The 21,383-nt window shown below is 43.2% G+C and overlaps 1 protein-coding gene across 1 annotated transcript in view; it reads left to right on the top strand.

The window, feature by feature from the left end:
- The first annotated feature begins 1,740 nt into the window (after positions 1-1,740).
- SMG5 (SMG5 nonsense mediated mRNA decay factor) overlaps positions 1,741-21,383 on the top strand; it is a 56,114-nt gene continuing 36,471 nt past the window's right edge. Inside the window, exons 1-11 of the mRNA XM_032792147.2 lie at positions 1,741-1,839; positions 3,253-3,376; positions 6,469-6,625; positions 8,439-8,528; positions 9,639-9,728; positions 12,142-12,220; positions 13,120-13,245; positions 14,658-14,726; positions 16,515-16,723; positions 17,674-17,811; positions 20,665-21,375. Coding sequence (XP_032648038.2) covers positions 3,278-3,376; positions 6,469-6,625; positions 8,439-8,528; positions 9,639-9,728; positions 12,142-12,220; positions 13,120-13,245; positions 14,658-14,726; positions 16,515-16,723; positions 17,674-17,811; positions 20,665-21,375 — 1,768 coding nt within the window. The 5' untranslated portion in view covers positions 1,741-1,839; positions 3,253-3,277. The remainder of the gene's footprint in view (positions 1,840-3,252; positions 3,377-6,468; positions 6,626-8,438; positions 8,529-9,638; positions 9,729-12,141; positions 12,221-13,119; positions 13,246-14,657; positions 14,727-16,514; positions 16,724-17,673; positions 17,812-20,664; positions 21,376-21,383) is intronic.

The following is a 21,383-nucleotide window of genomic DNA, read 5'->3' as shown; positions in this document are numbered from 1 at the left end:
AATCTCTTGGACAAATTAGTCTTTTGGGGTGTCATGTGAGATGGATATTTTTGTCTTTCTGGCATCCTGAAAAGTTTTTTGTGAGATTACTTTTCACCCTGTGCATTCATAAAGGAGACTTGATTTGCTCAAAAGAAGCAGCATGTGAAACTGTCTGTTGCCTTGTACTGACTTCTGTAGTTTTCAAGGAAACAGTTACTAGTTTCAGCCTACCTATTAGAATCGATCTTTGCATGTTCTTGCTTGCAGATGCCTATGTGCAGGTCCTCTACACAAACTGTCTGGCGTCCATCTGTGCATATTTCTGAAGAAAGGTCAGGGAAGTTTCAGTGGGGTGATTTGCTTTATGCTAGCGATGGGGATTTTTTGTGGGGGAGGATGGTGGCAGCAGAAGTGGCTAATGTTCTGCTTTGTGTAGCCCATATTTGGTCTGTCTTATCCCTCATGTACAGTACAGTTTGTCTATCTTCAGCTTCTTGTTTGAGGAAAAATCTCTCAATTCAGCAATGGAAATGTTAAAGTATCTTCAGAGAGGATGAGCAATACAAATAAAGAGGTTTCTGGCTAGAAGAGTTCCTGTATGGTTGATAACCTGCAGACTGTTGGCAGGATGGAGGAAAGGGGAGTTGGGAGCTGTATTTTAAAGAGAGGATGTGAGGGATGAGTGAAATGCAGAGAGGTGGGTAGGCTGTTTTTACCATAGCTGGTCCAGTGGCTGCCAAGTTATAGGGTTGAGAGGCAGAAGTTAAAAAGAAGACCCTAAGTAATAGAGTGGATTTGACTTACATTGCTAAATTTTGCTTTCTTGAACTCCCTTTTTAGGTATTAGTCAATGTGCTTTCTGCCTCTACTGATGTTTGCTGTTGATGCTTACCAGAGTCTTGGTTTTGATTATGATGCAGTTGGATGGAATTGGTTTGGCCAGTCAGCTTAGTTCATATCTTTGGATCATCACATATTTTTGTATTTTACATACGTTTGCATTCTTCTCCAGGAGACTCAGGAGTTTCAAGCAGTGACTCATGAATGCAGTTTTTGCATTGATGGTACACTTGATGTTGCCTGCTCAGTGTTGCATTTTGTTTTTAATTCAGGTGTTTTAAACTATTCTGCCAGAAGCATAATAATACTTGGCTCTTATGGAGCACATTTCTTCCAAGGATCTCCAAGTTCTTTGCGCTTATTAATTAATGAATCACTACAACAATGATGGGGAACGTGAAGCACAATGAAGGTGAAGAAGTGACTTGTCCAAGGTCACACAGCAAGTCAGCAAAAGAACAGGAACAGGAAATACAGGACTGTTGATCCTTAACCCCCTCCTGTAATCACTGAAAACAAATTCGTTTTGACAATGTTTTTTTTTGTTAACAGCAGAGGTTAAAAGTTCACAATAATGTATCAATAGAAGTCTGTCTCATTTAAGTCTGCCGGTGCAAAAATACTTTATATTTGACATATCAGGCAGTGGTACCCAGTAGCTAAGCAGATGAATTCTAGCATATACTTTATTGGTTACATAAGATCTTTCTTTTTTCCATAAAGTGTTAAGGATAATAGAACTGTTCAAAAATAGCAGATCAGTTGGTGTGATGTGGGGTGGTACAGTTCATTAATGATAATATTAAATAGACCAGAGGTCTTCCCTGCCTGAAGCTACCAAGGGTAGATCCTGGATCTCATAGAAGGCCCTCACATGAATTGTTATCCTGAAGCTCTTCTTTCTGTATTGTCTGGCAGAGCGGTGGTGGAGGCAGTTCATAGACTGGATCTCATTCTCGGCAACAAGACAGCTTATCAAGAAGTGTTCAAGCCAGAGAACATCAGCTTGAGGAACAAGTAAGTTGGGCAGATGCCATAATTTAATTTTTGGTAGGAGAAATCTAATGTGCTAAGTTACACACGGCTTTGTTTCAGCACTTTCACAGGGAACTGAATTTGTAGTGCACCTGTCAAGCAAAGTACCCACTACCTCTTTGCGTGTTCTCTTTGTACAGCGCCTAATGCAACGTTGCCCTGGTTCATTGTTTTGTCAGAGCTCCAATCGAGATGATCTGATTTTATAATTCTATAATTACAATATCTTAAAATACCTGTGTATTGAAGGAATTTCATACATATAAAGTGAAGCCCCTTTTAATTTTCCAGCAAAAGATAAATAAAATAAACTTCTTGCCTAGAGAGGATTCTTTATCTCATGGCTGAAAAAAAAAATGTACTAGAAGCGATAGAGGGATAATTAAAAGTGATTGCTTATTGGGGTTGGTGCTTAGTGCAGGTTTCATTCTATATAAATGCTACTCTGACAGCATTTTTAGTTTCCCTGCTGTGGAAATTTATTATGTGGCTTGCTTTACTGTTTACTTCTCTGTAAAAGTGTCTTGCAGGTTGGACACTGATAAATGGCTAGTAAGAGTGCTAGCCTAATTATACGTGTTCATTCACTCCCTCATTTGCATAATTATTATCTAATTTTAGCCTGTAAGCTTCTTGTGCGGTTCTGAACACATCGCCACTTAAAAATGTATTTATGTCCCTCTTCCACTCTCAAAAGACTTGCAAAGCTGGAGAGTCTGCAACAACATGCAGGGCTTAAGGGGTGGCTGGAGGAGTGAGCTTGGGAAATTCTTGCCTCTCTGGTCTTGAGGTGGTATGTGTATGGTGGGGGTGGGCTGTGCCATGAATTGGCAGGCCACAAGCAGTCTTATTACTTGTGCGGAAGAATGGCTCCCTGCTTAGAGATGAGGAGAGATGGATACATACAGGTCTGTCGCATCTTAGGTGCATTTAACATGCACGATTTCAGCTTCACGCAGTCGGCAAAAGCAAGAAAAACAAAAGAGAAACAACAATTTAAATACTGTTTCTGTAGAGCGGCATTTCCGCCCGCCATTACTCTCGATGTAATTATGACTATACGCGATTTTCGCTTTACGTGCTGACTGCAGAACATAACCCCAGCGTAAGATGAGACAGACTTGTACAGCTCCCTCAAAAGATTGACAACCCTGTCCCATGCTGTCAGCCAGACTGGTCATGAGCAGAGGGAGTGACTGCCCACTGCTCTCCCTTGTGGCTGGGCATGTTGCTGTCAATCTGGAGTGTGAGTGACCAGAGTGCATGGCCACTAGGTGGCCATACTGCCCCTTTAATGACATTCAGGCTTTCCTTTGTCCCTAACTCATGTGCTTGTGGTTATGTAAGTGGCTACTGCAGCTAATGGAATGGTAAACTTTCTGCTCTGTGTCTCAGATTGCGAGAGTTGTGTGTGAAGCTGATGTTCTTGCATCCGGTGGATTATGGGAGAAAAGCAGAGGAACTGCTGTGGAGAAAGGTTTACTATGAAGTTATCCAGCTCATTAAAACGAATAAAAAGGCAGGTATCTGTGCCTCTGAGCCAGAAATTCTTGTGCTGTGACATGTTAATGGCTTAATTTATTTGGAAACGGGGTCTGAGCACAAGACTGGGAGCCAGAAAATCCTGAATCCTATTCTTGGCTCTATCATAGACTTCCTTTCTAACCATGGGCAAATGGTTATGGCCTTGGAGGTCTAGGTGCAGAGGGCCTCTCCAAATCAGGTTGCATCCATTTCCCCATCTCCAAAATAAGAAGACTATCTCCATGTGAAGTAAGCGTCAGAATCAATTCATGTGAAGATCTAGAGAAGTGCTGGTTAGTTTCATGCTAGAGAGAATCTAGAAAGTCAAATCACTTGTATTATATAGTGCTATGCACCTTATCCTGGTGATCTTATCAGATGAGTGTAAAATGAACTTCATTCTAATTGTAATACCATACTGGTCTTATCTAAATCATGTTCTGCTTTATAGTGACCTGAGGTTTCCTCCTACCTTCCATTTGAGGACTTCAAAGTTCTTTACAAATACCGTATTAATGAATGTGGCTATAGGACTTCTGTGGTGGAGGGAAGTATTGAAAACAAGTGCTCAGATATCACAGTTCAGATCACAAGGGGTATGCTTACCTTCTTTTAAAAAAAAAAAGTCAGGAAAGCAAGGTATAAAGGTGTTGTGACTTGCCCAGTTTATTGCAGCAAGTCTGTGGCAGTGCTGGGAATAAAATCCAGATTTCCTGACTCTCGGCTCTGTGTATTGGCTTCAAGATCATCTTTGCCATCTAGTGAAATGCCATTGGTAATGTCATAGAATGAAAGTCCTGGTCATAGAATGAAAGTCCTGGTTTGTTTCAGTGCCTCACTATGTACAGATGTATCTGATGAAGTAGGCTGTAGCTCACAAAAGCTTATACTCAAATAAATTTGTTAGTCTCTAAGGTGCCACACGAACTCCTGTTCTTTTTATGTACAGATAGCAATTAGTTAATGAAAACATCCTGAAAAAATAAATTCACTGTGAGTTTTGTGTGTGTGAGTGTAAATATGTGTGTGATTTTACTCGAGGCACAAGTCCTTCAGATCTTCCATCCTAGTGTCCCACAATAGTAAATCAGATGAACCATGAAAAGAAGAAAGATTAATGCTGCTGATTTTTAGGTGGGATGCTTCTGAGTGTGTGTCTACACTATCAAAGAAAAGTGTGTTTGTAACTCGGGTTAAAATAGCAGTGAAGACGCTTCAACTCTGCTTTTAATTCGGTTTAGCAGCTTGAGTGCAACTCCATGGGCTTTAACTCAGGGTACGTCTACACTGCACGATTATTTCGAATTAGCTTAAACCGATATTACAAAACAGATCTAATAAAATCGGTTTAGCGTTTCCACAGTGGGATCCCGAAATCGATTGTTTGCGTCCATGGTCCAAAGCTACCATCGATTTCAGGAGCGGTGCACTGTGGGTAGCTGTTCCTCAGCTATCCCATAGTTCCCACTTCCGTGTTGAGAGCACAGTGCCTGATGGGGCAGAAAACACTGCCCCGGGTGGTGCTGGGTACAGCCTCACCCCTCCCTTTGTGAAGGCAGCAGACAACCCTTTGGCGCCTTTTTCGCGGAGTGCATTGAGCAAACGCCATAGCACAGCAATCTTTCCCTTTTTTTTTTCACGTGGTGGTGGGGGGAAATAAACTGAGGAGCTGTTCCCTGAACCACGCCAGACACTGTGTTTGAACCTACAGACATTGGGAGCTCAGCCAAGAATGCAAATAATTTTCAGAGACTGCTGTGGACTGTGGGATAGCTGGAGTCCTCAGTACCCCCTCCCTCCCTTCATGAGCGTCCATTTGAGTCTCTGGCTTCCCGTTACGCTTGTCACGCAGCGCTGTGTATCCTGGAGTTTTTTATTCAAACGCTTTGGCATTTCGTGTTCTGTAACGGAGCTGGATACAACAGATTTGTCTCCCCATACAGCGATCAGACCTAGTATCTCCCGTACGGTCTATGCTGGAGCTCTTTTTCGATTTCAGACTGCATCGCCAGCCGTGCTGATCAGAGCTCCACGCTGGGCAAGCAGGAAATGTAATTCAAAAGTTCGCGGGGCTTTTCCTGTTTACCTGCCCGCTGCATCCGAGGTCAGATTGCTGTCCAGAGCGGTCAGTGCTGCACTCTGGGATGCCGCCCGGAGGCCAATAACGTCGATTTCCGTCCACATGAACCCTAATCCGAGTTATCACTATCGAATTTAGCGCTACTCCTCTCGTTTGGGAGGAGTTCCGAAATCGATTTAAGGAGCCATTTAACTCGATATTAATGACGACGTCGTGTGAACGGATACAGCGTTAAATCGGTATATCGGCCATTAAACCGATTTAAAGTCGCAGTGTAGACCTGGCCTCAGTCTGCTAACCTGAGTTACAAGCTGATTTGCTGTCTTCACTGCTATTTTAACCCAAGTTAAAAGCATATCTTTTCTTGCAGTATGGACTACTCTTAAAGGTAGGATCATCTTGGCCTGTTGAATGTGGCTGATCAGGGAAGGTTTGATTTAGTACCGTTGAAAACAGGTTTCTGGCAATGCAAAATAACCATATCTTTGGTAGTTGTTAAATACACCTGAGGGTGTTGGCTAAATGCATATGATAATGTAATCAGTGCGGTCAGGTAATTCATAAAGGGTAGAGATCTGAAACATCTCCTAGATATAATCTGTTTCCCCCCAGCCAACAAATGATTTTTCTTGTGAGCATTTGGTTCACTCTCTTCCCAAGCTAATGGATCTTTCACCATTTCCCTTGGAAGAATAAAATGGAAATAGGAAACATTTCCTGATTCTCAGCTTGTGTTTTAATTTCTTAATAGTCCATTATTCCTAGTTATTCTGCTGTATAGTGCCTAAATAATTTCTCCTTTCTTGATATTTACACCTGTCAAATACTAGATATTAACAGTACTGGTTAGGTATTGAGCAGGAAGGTGGACTGAATTGAGGGAGGATGGCAGAAGGTGAGTCACCCGCTACCTCTGTTTTAGCAAGTGCTACTCATGTTGCCGGCCGGAATCTTACTGGACTGCATTAACAGGCTCTCACCTGGCTGCCTGTTTCTGTTTTCTACAGCACATTCACAGCCGCAGCACCCTGGAGTGTGCATACCGGACTCACCTAATTGCCGGCATAGGATTTTACCAACACCTTCTTCTCTACATTCAGTCTCACTATCAACTGGAGCTGCAGTGCTGTATTGACTGGACTCACGTAACCGACCCACTGATAGGTCAGTGCCTGATGTGTATTCGCTCTTGGTTGATGCAAGAGTCATGAGCAGATGACTCCCCCTTGCAATTATTTGACTCTGTTTCAAAATGCAGAGGATTATTCTTTTCTCATTAGCTTGTTATCTTTCAAAACACAGTCTGCTCAGCTTTTATTTTCAAGTTAAAACTTCTGGTAATGAAACGAAGGGTGGAAAATATTCTTTATTGCAGTCACACTGCTCTTAGAAAATCCTCTAGCAAGTGTTAATGTTCACTATGGCAGATCTTACAGCACAATTTTGTAAAAGCACTTACCTCTGCCTATAAAGAGTGAGCAGAATTGTGTTGCACTCTTGTTATCTCCTTCCCTCTGTGTGTTACATTTGTGTGCTTTATCCCGCATGTATGTACTAAGACTCTTGATGCTGCAGTTGAATCTAGGCAAACCTCTGCACTTCTGATGTCAGAGATCTATCCATGTGGTTCCAATTGCAGAAATGGAGCTGAAACTTAAGCTGATTTTTTTGTATAATTGTTATTATCATTATTATTAATATGAGAAGGGGGAATAATGAAACACTGAGAGAGACTTAAGTGGAAAAAAAGAATTTGGAGTTAGAGATATCCACATGTATCTAGCAATGGAATATTTTAGTTGTTGGTGTTTAGTTCTTAGCTGGTGGAAGATGATTGTATTGCAGTTGGCTTTGAAACATCAATTTAAAAGGCAGATATCCTTAGCAACAGTTGCTATGAGAAACATTTTCATGATACTGCAGAGCTAATAAATCCTATTTTAAATTGTGACTGGATTTGTAGTCCTTGATAAGTTACTGCATTTCCACATGTCTTGTCCTCTACGTTGCTGCAGACACTTGCAGTTAAAATACAATAGCATGTAGGTATCGTAAGCATACAGTGAAAATTAAACACTGCAGCATCATTAAAAGTGGTGGTTGGAGAAGAGTCATGCAGATAACTAAATATGGGGGAAGTGGGAGGTGGCTAAAGGCAAGGTGGCGTAAATGGGGATTACAGATGTACATGGTAAAACATTTTGTAGGTTCACCATCAGTTATAGGCACAACTATGGAGTCAGCGTATTGGTAAAATATCACTTATGCAATGCCTGTAAATAAACAGAACACATTCCTCACTGGTCACTGGCTAGTGAGAAGGTGCTGATGGAAGATGGTTTCAAAAAAATCTGTCCTGTAGCTTCAGATCAGCTGATTTTACCTCTCTTTTGTTGCTCCTGCCACTTCCCAATTACTGAGTTGTTTTTTTCTGGAGGCATTTTTCCCTGTAAGATTGCTGACGCTGTAGCTACAGGAATATATTTTGTTCTTTATCCCTTTCACCCATCTTATTTCTCTTCCTCCTCTGTTGTCTGTCATCTCATCTTCTCTCCTCCTTTTTCTCTCTGTTCTTTTAACAGTCTCTCCAAGCTCATCCAGTGTTGAATGCACACCACATTTCTAGTGGCTTAGTGGTAGGAGTTCTGGCCCTGGGCTTCAGTACAAATGAGTGAGGTAGCACTGTTAATGATTGCTGTGGAACAGTGCAGCATACTGCCCTTAGGAGAAGTGGGGTGGCTTAAAAAAAAAAGGATATGTTGTCTGCATGAGTCTTGCACAACCTAGTAGCCTGAAACAAGCCTGCATTGATCTATAATAATACACAGACAAAGGCCAGCACTCCGGTCTCAGTGTGTGATCTCTTATTTGCATTCACTTGACTGTCATGTATCTCATGAAGAAGTGTAGGCTGCTGCTGCCTCTTTCCAGCAGTCTTCACTCACGGATGTGTTATGATTTGGTATTTCTCATGTAGGCTGCAAGAAACCTGTATCTGCATCGGGGAAAGAAATGGAGTGGGCACAGATGGCGTGTCACAGATGTCTGGTTTATCTGGGAGATTTAGGTAAGAGCAGTGTTTTCTTGCAGGGGGATCTTTAAAATATAAAAGCTGTTGCATTCATAGCACTGATACCATGATCATTAGTCACCAGCGATAATTCCCTGCAGACACTGGTTTGTCTTAGGCCTTTTGTACATTTAGAATTTAGATTGACACAGTTGTGTTGCTCTGGAGCAGGGGGAGGGGAAGAATCCATACTTCTGAGTGCCATATCTGTGCTGACCTAACCCCGGTGGATGGAAGAATTCTTTCATCAGCCTAGCTACTGTTGCTCAGGGAGGTTGTTTTTCTATAGTGCTGGAAAAGCCCATTCTATCACTGTAGGCTACTCCTGCAGTAGGGGATTGTCTGGTATAGCTACGGCACCGTCAACAGTATAGACAAGACTTTACACGCATTTGTCACTGACAGATTTGAAGTGAAACCCTCTCAGGTAACAATCTGTTACAGAATGCGGAGGTCCCATCTTAGTGCCAGCAGACATGGAGTATGCTATTTACTTAAAAATGCAGCAAGTGTTGTGGGTATGAATCCTAGGGTCTTTCACTTTCACTGCTCTGGACCTGTAAAGAAGTGCTTAAAGTGGGCATAACGTACCATGTACACCCTAAGGCCTGACCAAGCCTGAGGGGTGCAAGGAGGCCTGAGTATAAATGAGAATTTGGCTGAACATGCAGAATTCTAAATTGAATCCCGAGCAGGGTGATAATGACAAAGCTGTGGCTTTTCAATAGTTAGTACGAAACATATACATGTGTTGGTCCAATCTGTAGTGGAGTTGTGTCTGTATCTCACAGTCATGATCACAAGAAGTGAGCGTGTGACATGATTTAACTTCTTGCTTGAATATCTGTGTGTGCATGTGAAGAAATGAAAATACATGTGAATGTGCATGAATAACTTAGAGAGACCGGGTGGGTGAAGTAATATGTTGTTTTGGACCAATTTCTCTTGGTGCGAGAAGCAAACTTTTGAGTGACACAGGGCTCTTCTTCAGGTCTGGGAAAGGTACTCCAAGCATCACAACTAAACACAACACTGTTCCCTTTTTGCACTGGGCAGTACTAGGGCGCAGCCTGTGGTTTCTGTTGTGTATGATGTCTGTCTTTTCAGCTCGCTACCAGAATGAGTTGGCAGGTGTGGACACGGAACTGCTGGCTGAGAGGTTTTACTATCAAGCTCTTTCTGTTGCACCACAAATTGGTAAGTGAATTGCCATGAATTTGAGAGCCTTTCAGAACAATAATGTGGCTCATGTAGCCTAAACCTCGTGTGAAAATGACTGGAAGAAAACACTATTGTAGCAATTGTTCTGCTTTGGGTTACCCTTACGTTTCTTTCTTTTTGAGAGATTTGTTTTATTATCCAGTTACAATAATTCCCCTTTGAGACTCTCCCTTGCTGGAAAACCAAGGAGAGGAAAGCATCTCTGCTTTAACACCTCCGATGACTTTAATTTATCAGGTAACTTCCCCCTTATTTTTTAGCTGCATCATACATAAAAGTTCGAATTTACACGGAAGTGGTGATGTCATACTTGCCTGGCTCAACCAAGATCCATCTGTGTATTGCTGCTTTTGCAGAGCATTAATACAACTTTTCTCACTGATATAACCCCACATGCTCCTCTTTTGACCTAAAGCAGTAACTTTGTGCAAATATAACATAGTGGGAGACTGGAGTTGGACTCCTGGGTTCTATTCCAGGTGCCACTATGACCTCTTGGGCAAGTCACTTAACACTCTGCCTCAGTTTTCACACCTGTAAAATGGGGAAATTTTGCTACATTACAAGGTTAGTGCATGTAAAACACTCTGAGCTCAGACAAAAGGTACAATAGAAGTACAGGAACTTATTTAATAGCTTTCTTGTCTAATGTCTTTTAAATAGTCAGTTGCAATTAAAATTTGGTTTTAAGTTCTGTAATGCTCCTGTCATGCTCTCAAAGCATATGCACATATGGAGACTGCCTGAGCTGCCCTGAAGAAGCTTGGTTGAACAGAGTGGTCTTACAGAATGCCCTGAAAGGCTTACCAGGTCTGACATCCTGAGTTTGAGAATCAAAGTTGAGGGCCTCTGACTGAGTGTGCCTTTCTAGCACTATACAGATATTGAAATAGGGTGTCCTATAAACCTTAAGGTGAGAAGGGACCATTATGATCATCTAGTCTGACCTCCAATTAAATTAATTAAAGCCTCAGACAATCTCAATTGTGGGCTTCAGATGTGAGCAGAGGTAGCTAAGAGCCTGAACTATATAGATGCTTAGAATCAAATTAACCACTTGAGCTGCACTCAGAAACAAATAGTACAGCTCACGGAGCACATGTGTAATGAGCTCCCTCAGAGAGGTATTATTAAGTGGACAGCTGCATTCATTAGAAGCTAAAGCTTCTGAGTGGTCCTTAGAGGCAGTTTTTACAAAGAGTACAGTTACAAAAACACAGTGCAAGGCTTTTCCCTTGTTGAGTTGTTGCTATGGCTGATCCCTAAGTATGGATAATTGGTGTATATTGATACATTTATATAGCATGGTAAACTTATACAGCACTTTTGTAAATGTTGTTAAGATGTTCTAGCAATCCTTAGCTGACTGGCTAAGCAGCAGTTCTGCAGAAAAGGACCTGGGGGTTACAGTGGACGAGAAGTTGGATATGAGTCAGCAGTGGGCCCTTGTTGCCAAGAAGGCCAGTGGCATATTGGGCTGTATTAGTAGAGGCATTGCCAGCAGATCGAGGGAAGTGATTATTCCCCTCTATTTGGCACTGGTGAGGCCACATCTGAAGTATTACATCCAGTTTTGGTCCCCCCACTACAGAAGGGATGTGGACGAATTGGAGAGAGTCCAGCGGAGGGCAACGAAAATGATTAGGAGGTTGGGGCACACGACTTATGAGGAGAGGCTGAGGGAACTGGGGTTATTTAGTCTGCAGAAGAGAAGAGTGACGGGGGATTTGATAGCAGCCTTCAACTACCTGAAGGGGGTTCCAAAGGGGATGGAGCTCGGCTGATCTCAATGATGGCAGATGACAGAACAAGGAGCAACAGTCTCAAGTTGCAGTGGGAGAGGTCTAGGTTGGTTGTTAGGAAACACTATTTCACTAAGGAAGATTAAGCACTGGGATGGGTTATGCAGGGAGGTGGTGGAATCTCCATCTTTGGAGGTTTTTAAGGCCCAGCTTGACAAAACCTTGGCTGGGATGATTTTGTTGGGGTTGGTCCTGCTTTGAGCAAGGGATTGGACTAGATACCTCCTGAGGTCTCTTCCAACCCCAATATTCTATGAATCCAAATCAGGCAGACAGCACGGTACTTTAGGTGAGAAGGGGACAGGTGAATTATTGATGACTAGGAGGACTTGCTTGAAGGGGAAAGGAGAGCAAGCAGAGGAGGGACAGGAAGATGTGAGGGTAGCATGAAGCAGAGTGGAAAAAGGTGAAGGGAGGAAGTAGGCAGAGCCTCTTCAACATGGCTTTGTTAATATCTTTTGTACCTGCTGGTTCTATACACCTTCTATCATGAACGGAAATGTAGTGAGATGTAAAGGATCTTCTTGCATGAAGATTGTTTGAAATAACACTGGCTTAGTTCACTCTCCTTTTAATTTTCATGACAGGGATGCCCTTTAATCAGCTGGGGACACTGGCAGGGAGTAAATATTACAACGTGGAAGCTACTTACTGCTATTTACGTTGGTGAGTGTCTGTTACAGAACATACTGAGGCTGGAGGGAGCATCCTCGTTGCGCTCCCAGTCAATGAGCCAGATTTTCTCCTTTTTCTTCACATGTTGCTCCATTTCCTTGCACATCTGCTATTAGTGGGAATGCTGGTGGAGAGAGGTGATGAAGGCTGCCTCCCTGACAAGATTGTACTGGATCACAGGGCCACCATGCCACCGATTAAATAAACACGAAGGGCCAGATTTTGAATGATATTTGGGCACTTAAAGATGAAGAGAGGTGCCTAGTGGGATTTTCAAAAGCACCTAGGTGCTTGTAAAGGGGCAGGCAAGTCCCTGCAATCTAGTGTGGCGCTGCCTGTGTGACCCACTTTTAATTTCCCCGGGACAAGGGAGAGACCAACACACACTAACCAAATAGCATATCCCCTTTTAATAAGGGTTCGGGACCTGAGTAATTACAATAAACAGTTCCAAAGGTTCTCACTTGAGGGCCGTGGTTCACCTCCCAAATTTCAAGTCCACAGAACAAAGCTGCTGGCTGAGAGAAAACAACCACCACCCCCGCTGCAGCCTGCATGGCTTCTATCCACCTCTGTCTTACTCCGCTTCCTGTTCCTGTTTAAATAGCTCTGTCCTAGTGTGGGGCAGGTCTCCCTGATTACAACCCAGGCTGCCCCTTAAAAGGGGAGTGCATGCCTTCACAGTGCCCAATGCCTGCTGAAATCCGTAAAAATCCATCTATCCCTTCGGTGCTTTGAATAGTCTCACTGGGGACCTATCTTCATGTAAAATACCTTTTAAAAATTGAGCACTAGGATTCGTGGCACAGTCCAATCAAAGCCACGAAAAGTAACTGGTGAGAATCCCTGTGGAAAAGTAACTTTTTGTTTGTATAATATTGGTATCTTAGTATCCAGTCTGAAGTGTCCTTTGAAGGTGCCTATGGTAACCTGAAGCGGTTGTATGACAAGGCAGCCAAAATGTATCACCAGCTGAAGAAATGTGAAACCAGGAAACTGTCTCCAAGCAAAAAACGGTAAGAACACAGAGAAGAGAGTGGTATTGGGACAAGTCTTGGAATGCGATCATCAGTGGCTTCCTTTAGAAACAGGGCACTCTGTATGGTTCCTGGGAACTTTAATAGGGTATGGAGTGTCTGGCACAAATCCAGCTCAAATCAGTCGCCAGTCAGAGTTGTTGCTGTTTTTTTGATGATCTCAGTCTAGATCCCACTATTGGCCCCGTTAGTGCTGATCGCTGGGAAGGATGCCAAGGATTGGCTAGGTGCAAAGGTTGAATTCCCCTCTCATCCCTAGAGCTGGTTGCGGCAGATCAGGGTTGAGGCATACTGGTGGAGTGGAATATGTAGGAAGCTTGCACTGTTACTGCCTGTGTGCATCCAGCCTGCGGACTTCAGTCTCCAGGGCTGTCATTCTGTCACAAGGACTAAATTTCACATTATGAAGTAAAAGCAATATGGGAACTCTGCCATCAAGTAGGTATTGAGAGCCCTTTCATCTAATTCAGCAACCTACCGTAACCCACTGTTATTCACTAATACCTTGTGTCAGCAAGGTAGCAGTTTACTTTGTTTTAAATACATCTCTGCTAGTTGTGTCTCCTGCAAAGGCAGCAGGAAAAGTCCATATAGCCATCACCCATCTAGTAGACCAGTATTCATGGTGCATTTAATAAGAAGTCAATAGTGTCAGTAACTTGTTTCCATTTATCTGGCCTTTATTTTTAATGCATTAGAGTTTTCTGCTAATGGTCTGGTTCTGTTCTTAGTGCTCTTCTCAAGCATTATCCAGACTCGTTTTTTCCTTCATGTCTGCCACCTGCTTCCAGATATTCTAATGCCTGAGCCAAATAAATATCCAGTAAATATGCAGTTTTTTCCACTCTGCATCTCCAGAGCCTGACGTATGGTTGGTTGGTTGGTTGTGTGAAGTGGTTCCTGACCTCTCTTGGATTGAGAGAACACATTTTGTAAATGTGTGAATGAAAATTGGAGACTTGAATATTCTTCAACGAGAACTGCTGTTCCGTGAGAATACTGACATCCTCTGCGTTTACAGCTTAAGATCTTGCTCTGTTTAGTACTGAACAGCCTCAGAATTCTCGTTAACTCCCTTTAATGCTCCCCCCTGCCAGTTTTGCTGTCCGAACTCCTGTGTATATTTCTTGTTTCCAAAGTTTAAACATGGATCATAAGTTCTGAAATGGATGGAATATCAGTGCCCCTTTCTCAAAGCAGGACTCTCTGATGGCACAGATGTGTGGTCAAGCTAGATTTTGCCACTATAGTGAAGGTGGGAGACCATGAAAAAACTAACTTACTAGCAATCCATCGGAAACCTGATTTACGTACATGAATAAGAACATTGCTCTCCTCTTGCAGCCAAGTGATGGGTTACTCGCTTAACTGTGTTTCTCTTTAATCTTTAGATGCAAAGACATTAAAAGGTTGCTGGTGAGCTTTATGTATCTCGAGAGCCTTTTGCAGCCAAAAAGCAGGTAAGGTTACCATACAGCTTCTATCCTCTGTAGGCACCTTGCAGCTGCAAAGATTAGAAATGGAAGAGACTTGCTTTGTATCCTTGCCACAAATGCAGAACAGCATATCTTAGTTATGCCTTCATTGAGCCTTTCAGTCAAGAATCCCAAATGTCAGGGAAGTCTTATAACACTTCTGTGAGGCAGGAAAGTATTATCACCACCACAGAGAAACTTCACACAGGGATTAAATCATTTAGCCGTGGTCCTTGGTAAATCAGTGGCTGAGTGAATGTAGAACTCGGAAGCTCTGACTTCTCAATCTCTGTGTCATCTTTGTGTTATGGTGCCCTTCTCACTGTGTTCGAATTCTTTGTCCAGTCTTCAAATCTGTGCTTCTATCAAGCGTTGGCAGAATGACATTGGTGCAAAGGGTCACAATCTGCACTCGTGCAGAACCATAGAGCAGTTCATTATAAACATCTTTAATCTAACCTCAGGTAACCTGTTTCTGCTGGAATAAGTGGAAAGCTTTGTACAGTTGCGTGGCTTTCCCTGGATTTTCTGTCTCTGCCAAGAGACTCCAGGTGGCTCTAAATTAACCCTTTAAATACTGTTTGGTACAGATTGATTTCTGTCAGGGGGGCAGTCCACATACTCTTATTCTCTTGCCCATTTTAAGGACTTGATTTGTGCTGATTAACTCTGGATTTACACTTCACTGTTACTCCATGTAATGCATATTCAGTGGGTGGTGTCAGGGTCTCAGGGCGGAAGAGGAAATAGAGCGCCCCCAAAAGCCCATGTCTGCTGTCCCGTTGAAGAGGATTTGCTGGACCTTTTATAGCCAGTTTCTCTCTAGAAGCTGGGAACATCTTCTAATCCACTGTACTGACAGCTGCAAATGATTCTGGAGAGAGAGCGAGAGAGTGTGTGTGTGAGAGAGAGATTGCGAGAACAGGTGTAGGAAATCACAGAAGAAAGAAGGTTAAGACCCTCGATTAAGGCTGTTACAGTGTAATGTTTTTATTACACAGTAGAAATAACTAATTCTGAAATGTTCACTCTTCTTAATAACGAAGGATACTGTATATATTGATGTGTATTGCCATATAGTGCCTCCTGACCCAGGCATACCGCTGTGGGAAGAAGGTCACCCAGTGATTATTTATACTTATCCATCTCATGGGGAATTTTTGTGTCTTATTCTGAAGTGCTTTGAGATCCTTAGGTTAAAAGAGCTATAGGAGTTTTAAGAATCATTGTTCAGCCTCAGATCGAGCTCCAGATTTGTAGAAATCTGCTCACTTTCCATAGCTGATTAGGTCAGTATGTTAATCTAATCAATGAAGAATTAGGTGGTTTACTGCTTAATATCCTGGCCATTACTACATGGAATGAAAGGCCAATTGTGGCTGGTTTCTCCCTGCCTGGGCCAGCTATGGAGACAGTACCCTCAGTCCAAGAGCGAGGAGTTGAGCCCCTCACTTGGTTCTCTAGTGATCCATCCTGGCAGTATAGGAGACGTTCCGATAGCTGTTTACTGTATCACTTTAGTTTTCACTCTGTAGGAATGGGACAGATTGCTCAGATTATTTAGTCTTTCCCCGCTGCCTGTGCATGATTGTTTCCTTCAGTATATTCTCCAGTGCCTTGTCCTATCTTGTTCAAAATGACTTAAGTGATGACTGAGCTTGCACCAGTGTTCCTTCAGTATCCACATGAACATTCTAGTTGCGAGGAGTTTGAGACTTAACTTGCTGCAGGGCATTTGAAGAGTAAATCAATTTGTTTTCCCCCCACGTTAAGCTCTGTGGACTCTGAGCTAACATCTCTTTGCCAGTCGGTGCTGGAAGATTTCAACCTTTGCTTGTTCTACCTGCCTTCTCCTCCTAATCTGAGCTCAGCGAGCGAAGACGAAGAGGAATATGAGAGTGGATATTCCTTCCTTCCTGACCTCCTCATCTTCCGCATGGTGATCATCTGCCTAATGAGCGTCCACAGCCTCAAAAGGGCAGGTAATCAGTGCATTAACAACGAACACTGGTAATGCTTATTGTATTATAGTGCTGTGAGAGGAGGATAGCCTTGAAGAACATAAATGCTGAACAAGATGACCTATGCATGCTGGACACTGACCTTCCATAGAATAAGGCGGTGATCCCCAAACTGTGGGGTGCGAGGCCCGATCCAGCCCTCATGGAGGGCAGGGAGAGAGTGCCATTCAGCCCCACCCTGCCCCCAGCTCCGCTCTCAGCCCCTGGCTCTCAGCCCCCTAGAGGGCTTGGACAGATTCTATTATGGATAAGGGGAGCCATGACAAGAAAAGTTTGGGAACCACTGGAATAAGGGGACCCACTTTACTCAGGTTAATCTAAAACTGGGTAACTCCTATAATCTCACTTGAAATTTGTTAGTTGTTAATGATAGAGAAGACTTATTACATTGCATCTAAATCTATCTCCTGGACCAGGTCAAGATTGTATTGTATTTTTTAGTGTCCAGTTCAGTGTGAAATGTCCTAATTAATGATGCTTCCACCACTTCCTTTGGGAAAGTGTAGATGAAGGATAACTATCTGGTATCAGAAGGATGTCAACACCAAGAAGGAAGAGGAATTGTTTAGAGTGTGCAACTTCTCCCCCTTCTTGGTGTTTGCATCCTTCAGACACCAGACAGTTATCCTGCTTGCGATCACTTTTTTCACTATAATAGGAAGATCTGCATAAAAAACTATTATTTCCTATCATTAAGGTGAGAGGTGAAATACTAGGGTTGTCACCTTGGACTGATTTATGGATTGTAGTTTTTTCAGGAAGTGGTAACCCCTGGATATTGATGCCACTTGTCAAGATGGCCATGTCCCATGCAATTAGACAGTAAATCTTAAGCATATCTTATTTGACATCCATTTTGCCACAGAACTGGTGTAGTCTATTCACTTCACCTCTGTGCTCTCTTGTTGCAGGTTCAAAGCAGTACAGTGCAGCCATTGCTTTCACTCTGGCCCTCTTTTCTCATCTGATAAACCACGTCAATATTCGCCTGCAGGCAGAACTGGAAGAAGGGGAGAATCCAGTTCCAACCTTCCAGAGCGATGGCACAGGTAAGAGGAGGGAGGTGGTGAGTGCTGTGTTAGCTCAAACGACTTCCCTACATGTGGCCACCACGCCCCTTTCCTGAGTGCATTTGGTATGAGCTTTATAATGCAGTGCACACCTCTAGGTTTGCAGAGCTGAGTTTGAAACGCTTTGATTCTTCACAGCCAGGTGGGAAACACTAGGCACAAGGAGTATGCTGAGTCTCGAGGGAAAGGGAGTCCCCTCTCTTACTCCAGAGTACCCTGTTCTGGAATGACTGTGATTCCATAGGAAGATATCAGAGGGATGCCTGCTGCTGTGAAAAATAGGGAAGACCCTCTGGGTTCAGAGGCAGCTCGTGGGGAGGTGGTGGGGAACACAGTCAGACTAGAGAGACATTTGCTAAATTGTTGAGCAATGACTTCAGTTTCACAGATGTGGCCAAAGTGCGGGTCCGCCCTGTCTTGTAACACCTCCACTTGCTCCTCATTCGTTTCAGGATCTAGATCAAATGAGTCCTGCGTGGCTTTTAAAACTCTTCATTGGCTTTGCTCCAGCTGATCTCATGGATCTCATCTGTGCCGTTCTTGTTACCTCCTCTGATAACTTTATGGATGGGCTTATTTGCCGAGGTTGGCTGCTATAGAAGGGGACTGGACTGGACAACCCAGCAGGCCCCTTCCAATCCTGTGTCCTGTGCTCATCTAGCACTCTTCTCCTCTGTCCATTTCATGATCTTATAGCTCATGCGAGAGGTGCCTTCCCTGTTGTCTGGAACAGTCATTCTGTATCTCTCTCCAGCATCTCTTCTTCATGTCCACTGAAAGTAGGGCAAGAAGTAATGGGCTTAATCTGCAGCAAGGGAGATTTAGATTAGAGATTAGGAAAAACTTTCTAACTATAAGGATAATTAAGCATTGGAACAGGGATGTTGTGGAATCCCCATCATTAGAGGATTTAAAGAACAGGTGGGACAAACACCTGTCAGAGACATTCTAGGTTTACTTGGTCCTGCTTCAGTGCATGGGGCTAGACTTGATGACTTCTTGAGGTCCCTTTCAGCCCTACATTTCTATTATTGTAGGATAAACAATTTCAAGCCTTTGGTCTCCAAGGTTGCCTATTGGATCATGCTTTTTATTTTCTTTCAAGTCAATTCAGCTTCGGGGAAAGCTGAAGTCCCGTCCCTTTGTAAATTTTGCCCAATCACTATCTTTAGGAAAAATGGAAATTCAGATTTTTCTTGACCCAAGTAATGTACTTGAAGATTCACATTAAACAAGACTCTCCAGTATGTGGCCAGAAATCATTGGGATGATGTAATGACCACTAATTAAAGATGGGAATAACTCATTATTTATAAGTTGAGGTTAATTTAATTAAATGTTGTCATGCTGGGGTCTTAATCACTTGCCTTAAACAGTTCCACTGAACACACCAAACATATCGATAATAATGTATAGACTAGTCTGAACAGTAATAGCTGTATATCTTTAGAATGATGCCATGCTTGTGTAGCTCATTCATTTCTGCAGAATAGGAATTTAACTTCAGCTTTCTTTCCTTCCTTCTTATAAAATTAGTCGAATGTTTCAACCTGTATCTTGACTATTCTGCTGAGAAAATTTCCACATACCACTGCACTGCAGTGTTGTTTAATGAGCTATTGTGTGTATATAGTTGATACAGATTCTCCCCTAGTCTTGGTTTTAAATAAAACAAGGTGAGTTAAGCATCTTTAAACACTGAGCGCTATCGGTCTAATAAGAAAGGTGGATTAGACCAGTTCAGTCCAAGATTACTGAGAGTAGCAGTTCGGTTTTAATTTCAAACCTTCTGGCATGCATTCAGGTATCCTGCCCCTTTGTTATATTCTCAGCAATCTGAAATGCATGCAACACGTTTTAATAGGAAAGTAAAATACAGGCTTGTTTTTAAACCAAGATTTTTATTGTAAATTCGTCTTAACCAAAACGAATTAGCCTCTGGTCAGATGACTGAATTCTAGGCAGAAGATTGCATTTTTTATCAGTCAGCGATTTTGTTTAGTCCTTCTAGTAAAAGGTGTGTATTCTTCTGTTGCTAAAGGATCATTAAGAAGTAAAATTTTCCCTGTAGTTAACTGTGTGGGCTTTTTCATTGGAGAGTTGGGCTGGGGAGAAAGTGGTTTTTGTATTTAAATGAATTTTGTACTGGCGTGGCAGTCCTGAAGACTGAAGCCAGGTAATGACTTATCAGGTGCAGCTCAGACAATATGAATTTAAGCTTCTTTAGACTTCTGCCTGTGTATTCCAATCTTGTCCTGGTCAGACTCCATGTCTAAGGCCCATTCTTTCCTTAGTCTTTCTGCTGAAATTACTTACAAAAGGATGTTGATTATGGGTTGTATAATACGAATTCCATAACTAGAAACTGGATTGAGATCTGTTCATTCATTTCATGCTAGCTGCCCATCTACCAGCTGTCAAATGGAAATGGCTTTCACTTGGCTAGGTGGGACTTGGGCAGGATTTAAACCAGTGTCGTACAGCTGTTCCACCCTGTATTTGCTAGGATAAACTTCTGCTGCTGGCTTCTGAATGGATCTGGGGATTAGTAAATGCCATTAGGAGGTAAAGGAATTGTCCATAATTAAACTTCTATGTTTCTGTGTGACTGGGGCTTGGTTGGGGTGTGGGGTTCACATCGCTTCACTTGTTGGTGCCAGCATCGGCCCATCAGTAAAGTGGGATTATCTCCCAAGGGTGCCTTGAAACATCCTCTGATGAAAGGTGCTATAGAAGCGAGACACTGACGCTTCCCCTGGCTTGGGTCTGGCCACCTGGGTGGGTTATACGCCAAACAGTTCCAAGTGTTTTTGTTTCGGGTGTCTTTTGCAGATGACCAAGAGACCCGGGAGCCCTTGAACTCCGTTGAGAAGGAAGCAGATGCTGACTTAGCCAGCCACCGGCCCAGCGATGAGCAGAGGAAGAAGGACAGCAAGAAGAGCAAGAAATACTCTCGCCTTTCCTGCTTGCGCCGCCGGCGCCATCCCCAGAAGGTCGATGAGAGTGACCTAAGTGAGGGCTTCGAGTCTGACTCCAGCCAGGACTTCACTAAGGGCAGCGATGGCTCGGAGAGCGGCTCGGAGAAAAGCGACGAGGAGGTGGAGACGGCCTTTGATGTGGAGACAGACTCAGACATGAACAGCCAGGAATCCCGTTCTGACCTGGAGGATATGGAGGACGAGCCAGGGGAAGAGGGAGGTGGCCGAACCAAAAGCATGAAAAATGGGGCCAAGGAGGCCTTAAAAAACTGCATGGAGGGGAGCGGGCTGCTGGACTCTAAAAGCCTAAGTGTCTCCAAGACTGAGAATTCAGATGCTGCAGTCAATGGGCCAGGGTCCATGGGCACTAATGAAGCTAGCATAGCCAGTAACCTCCAGGCCATGTCCACACAGCTGTTCCAGACCAAACGCTGCTTTCGCTTGGCCCCCACTTTCAGCAACGTCCTCTTGAAACCAACTCATGAACCAGCTGCCTTGAAGGAGGTAGTGGACAGCAAGCCTTGTGTCAACGGGGATGTGGAGAAGCCCGGCTTCCCTGAACAAGGTAAGGAT

The sequence above is a fragment of the Chelonoidis abingdonii genome, chromosome 11, assembly GCF_003597395.2.
Source record: "Chelonoidis abingdonii isolate Lonesome George chromosome 11, CheloAbing_2.0, whole genome shotgun sequence".
In the NCBI taxonomy this organism is placed as follows: Eukaryota; Metazoa; Chordata; order Testudines; family Testudinidae; genus Chelonoidis; species Chelonoidis abingdonii.
Note: the sequence above shows the minus strand (reverse complement) of the source record. Positions and strands in the feature narration are given on the sequence as shown.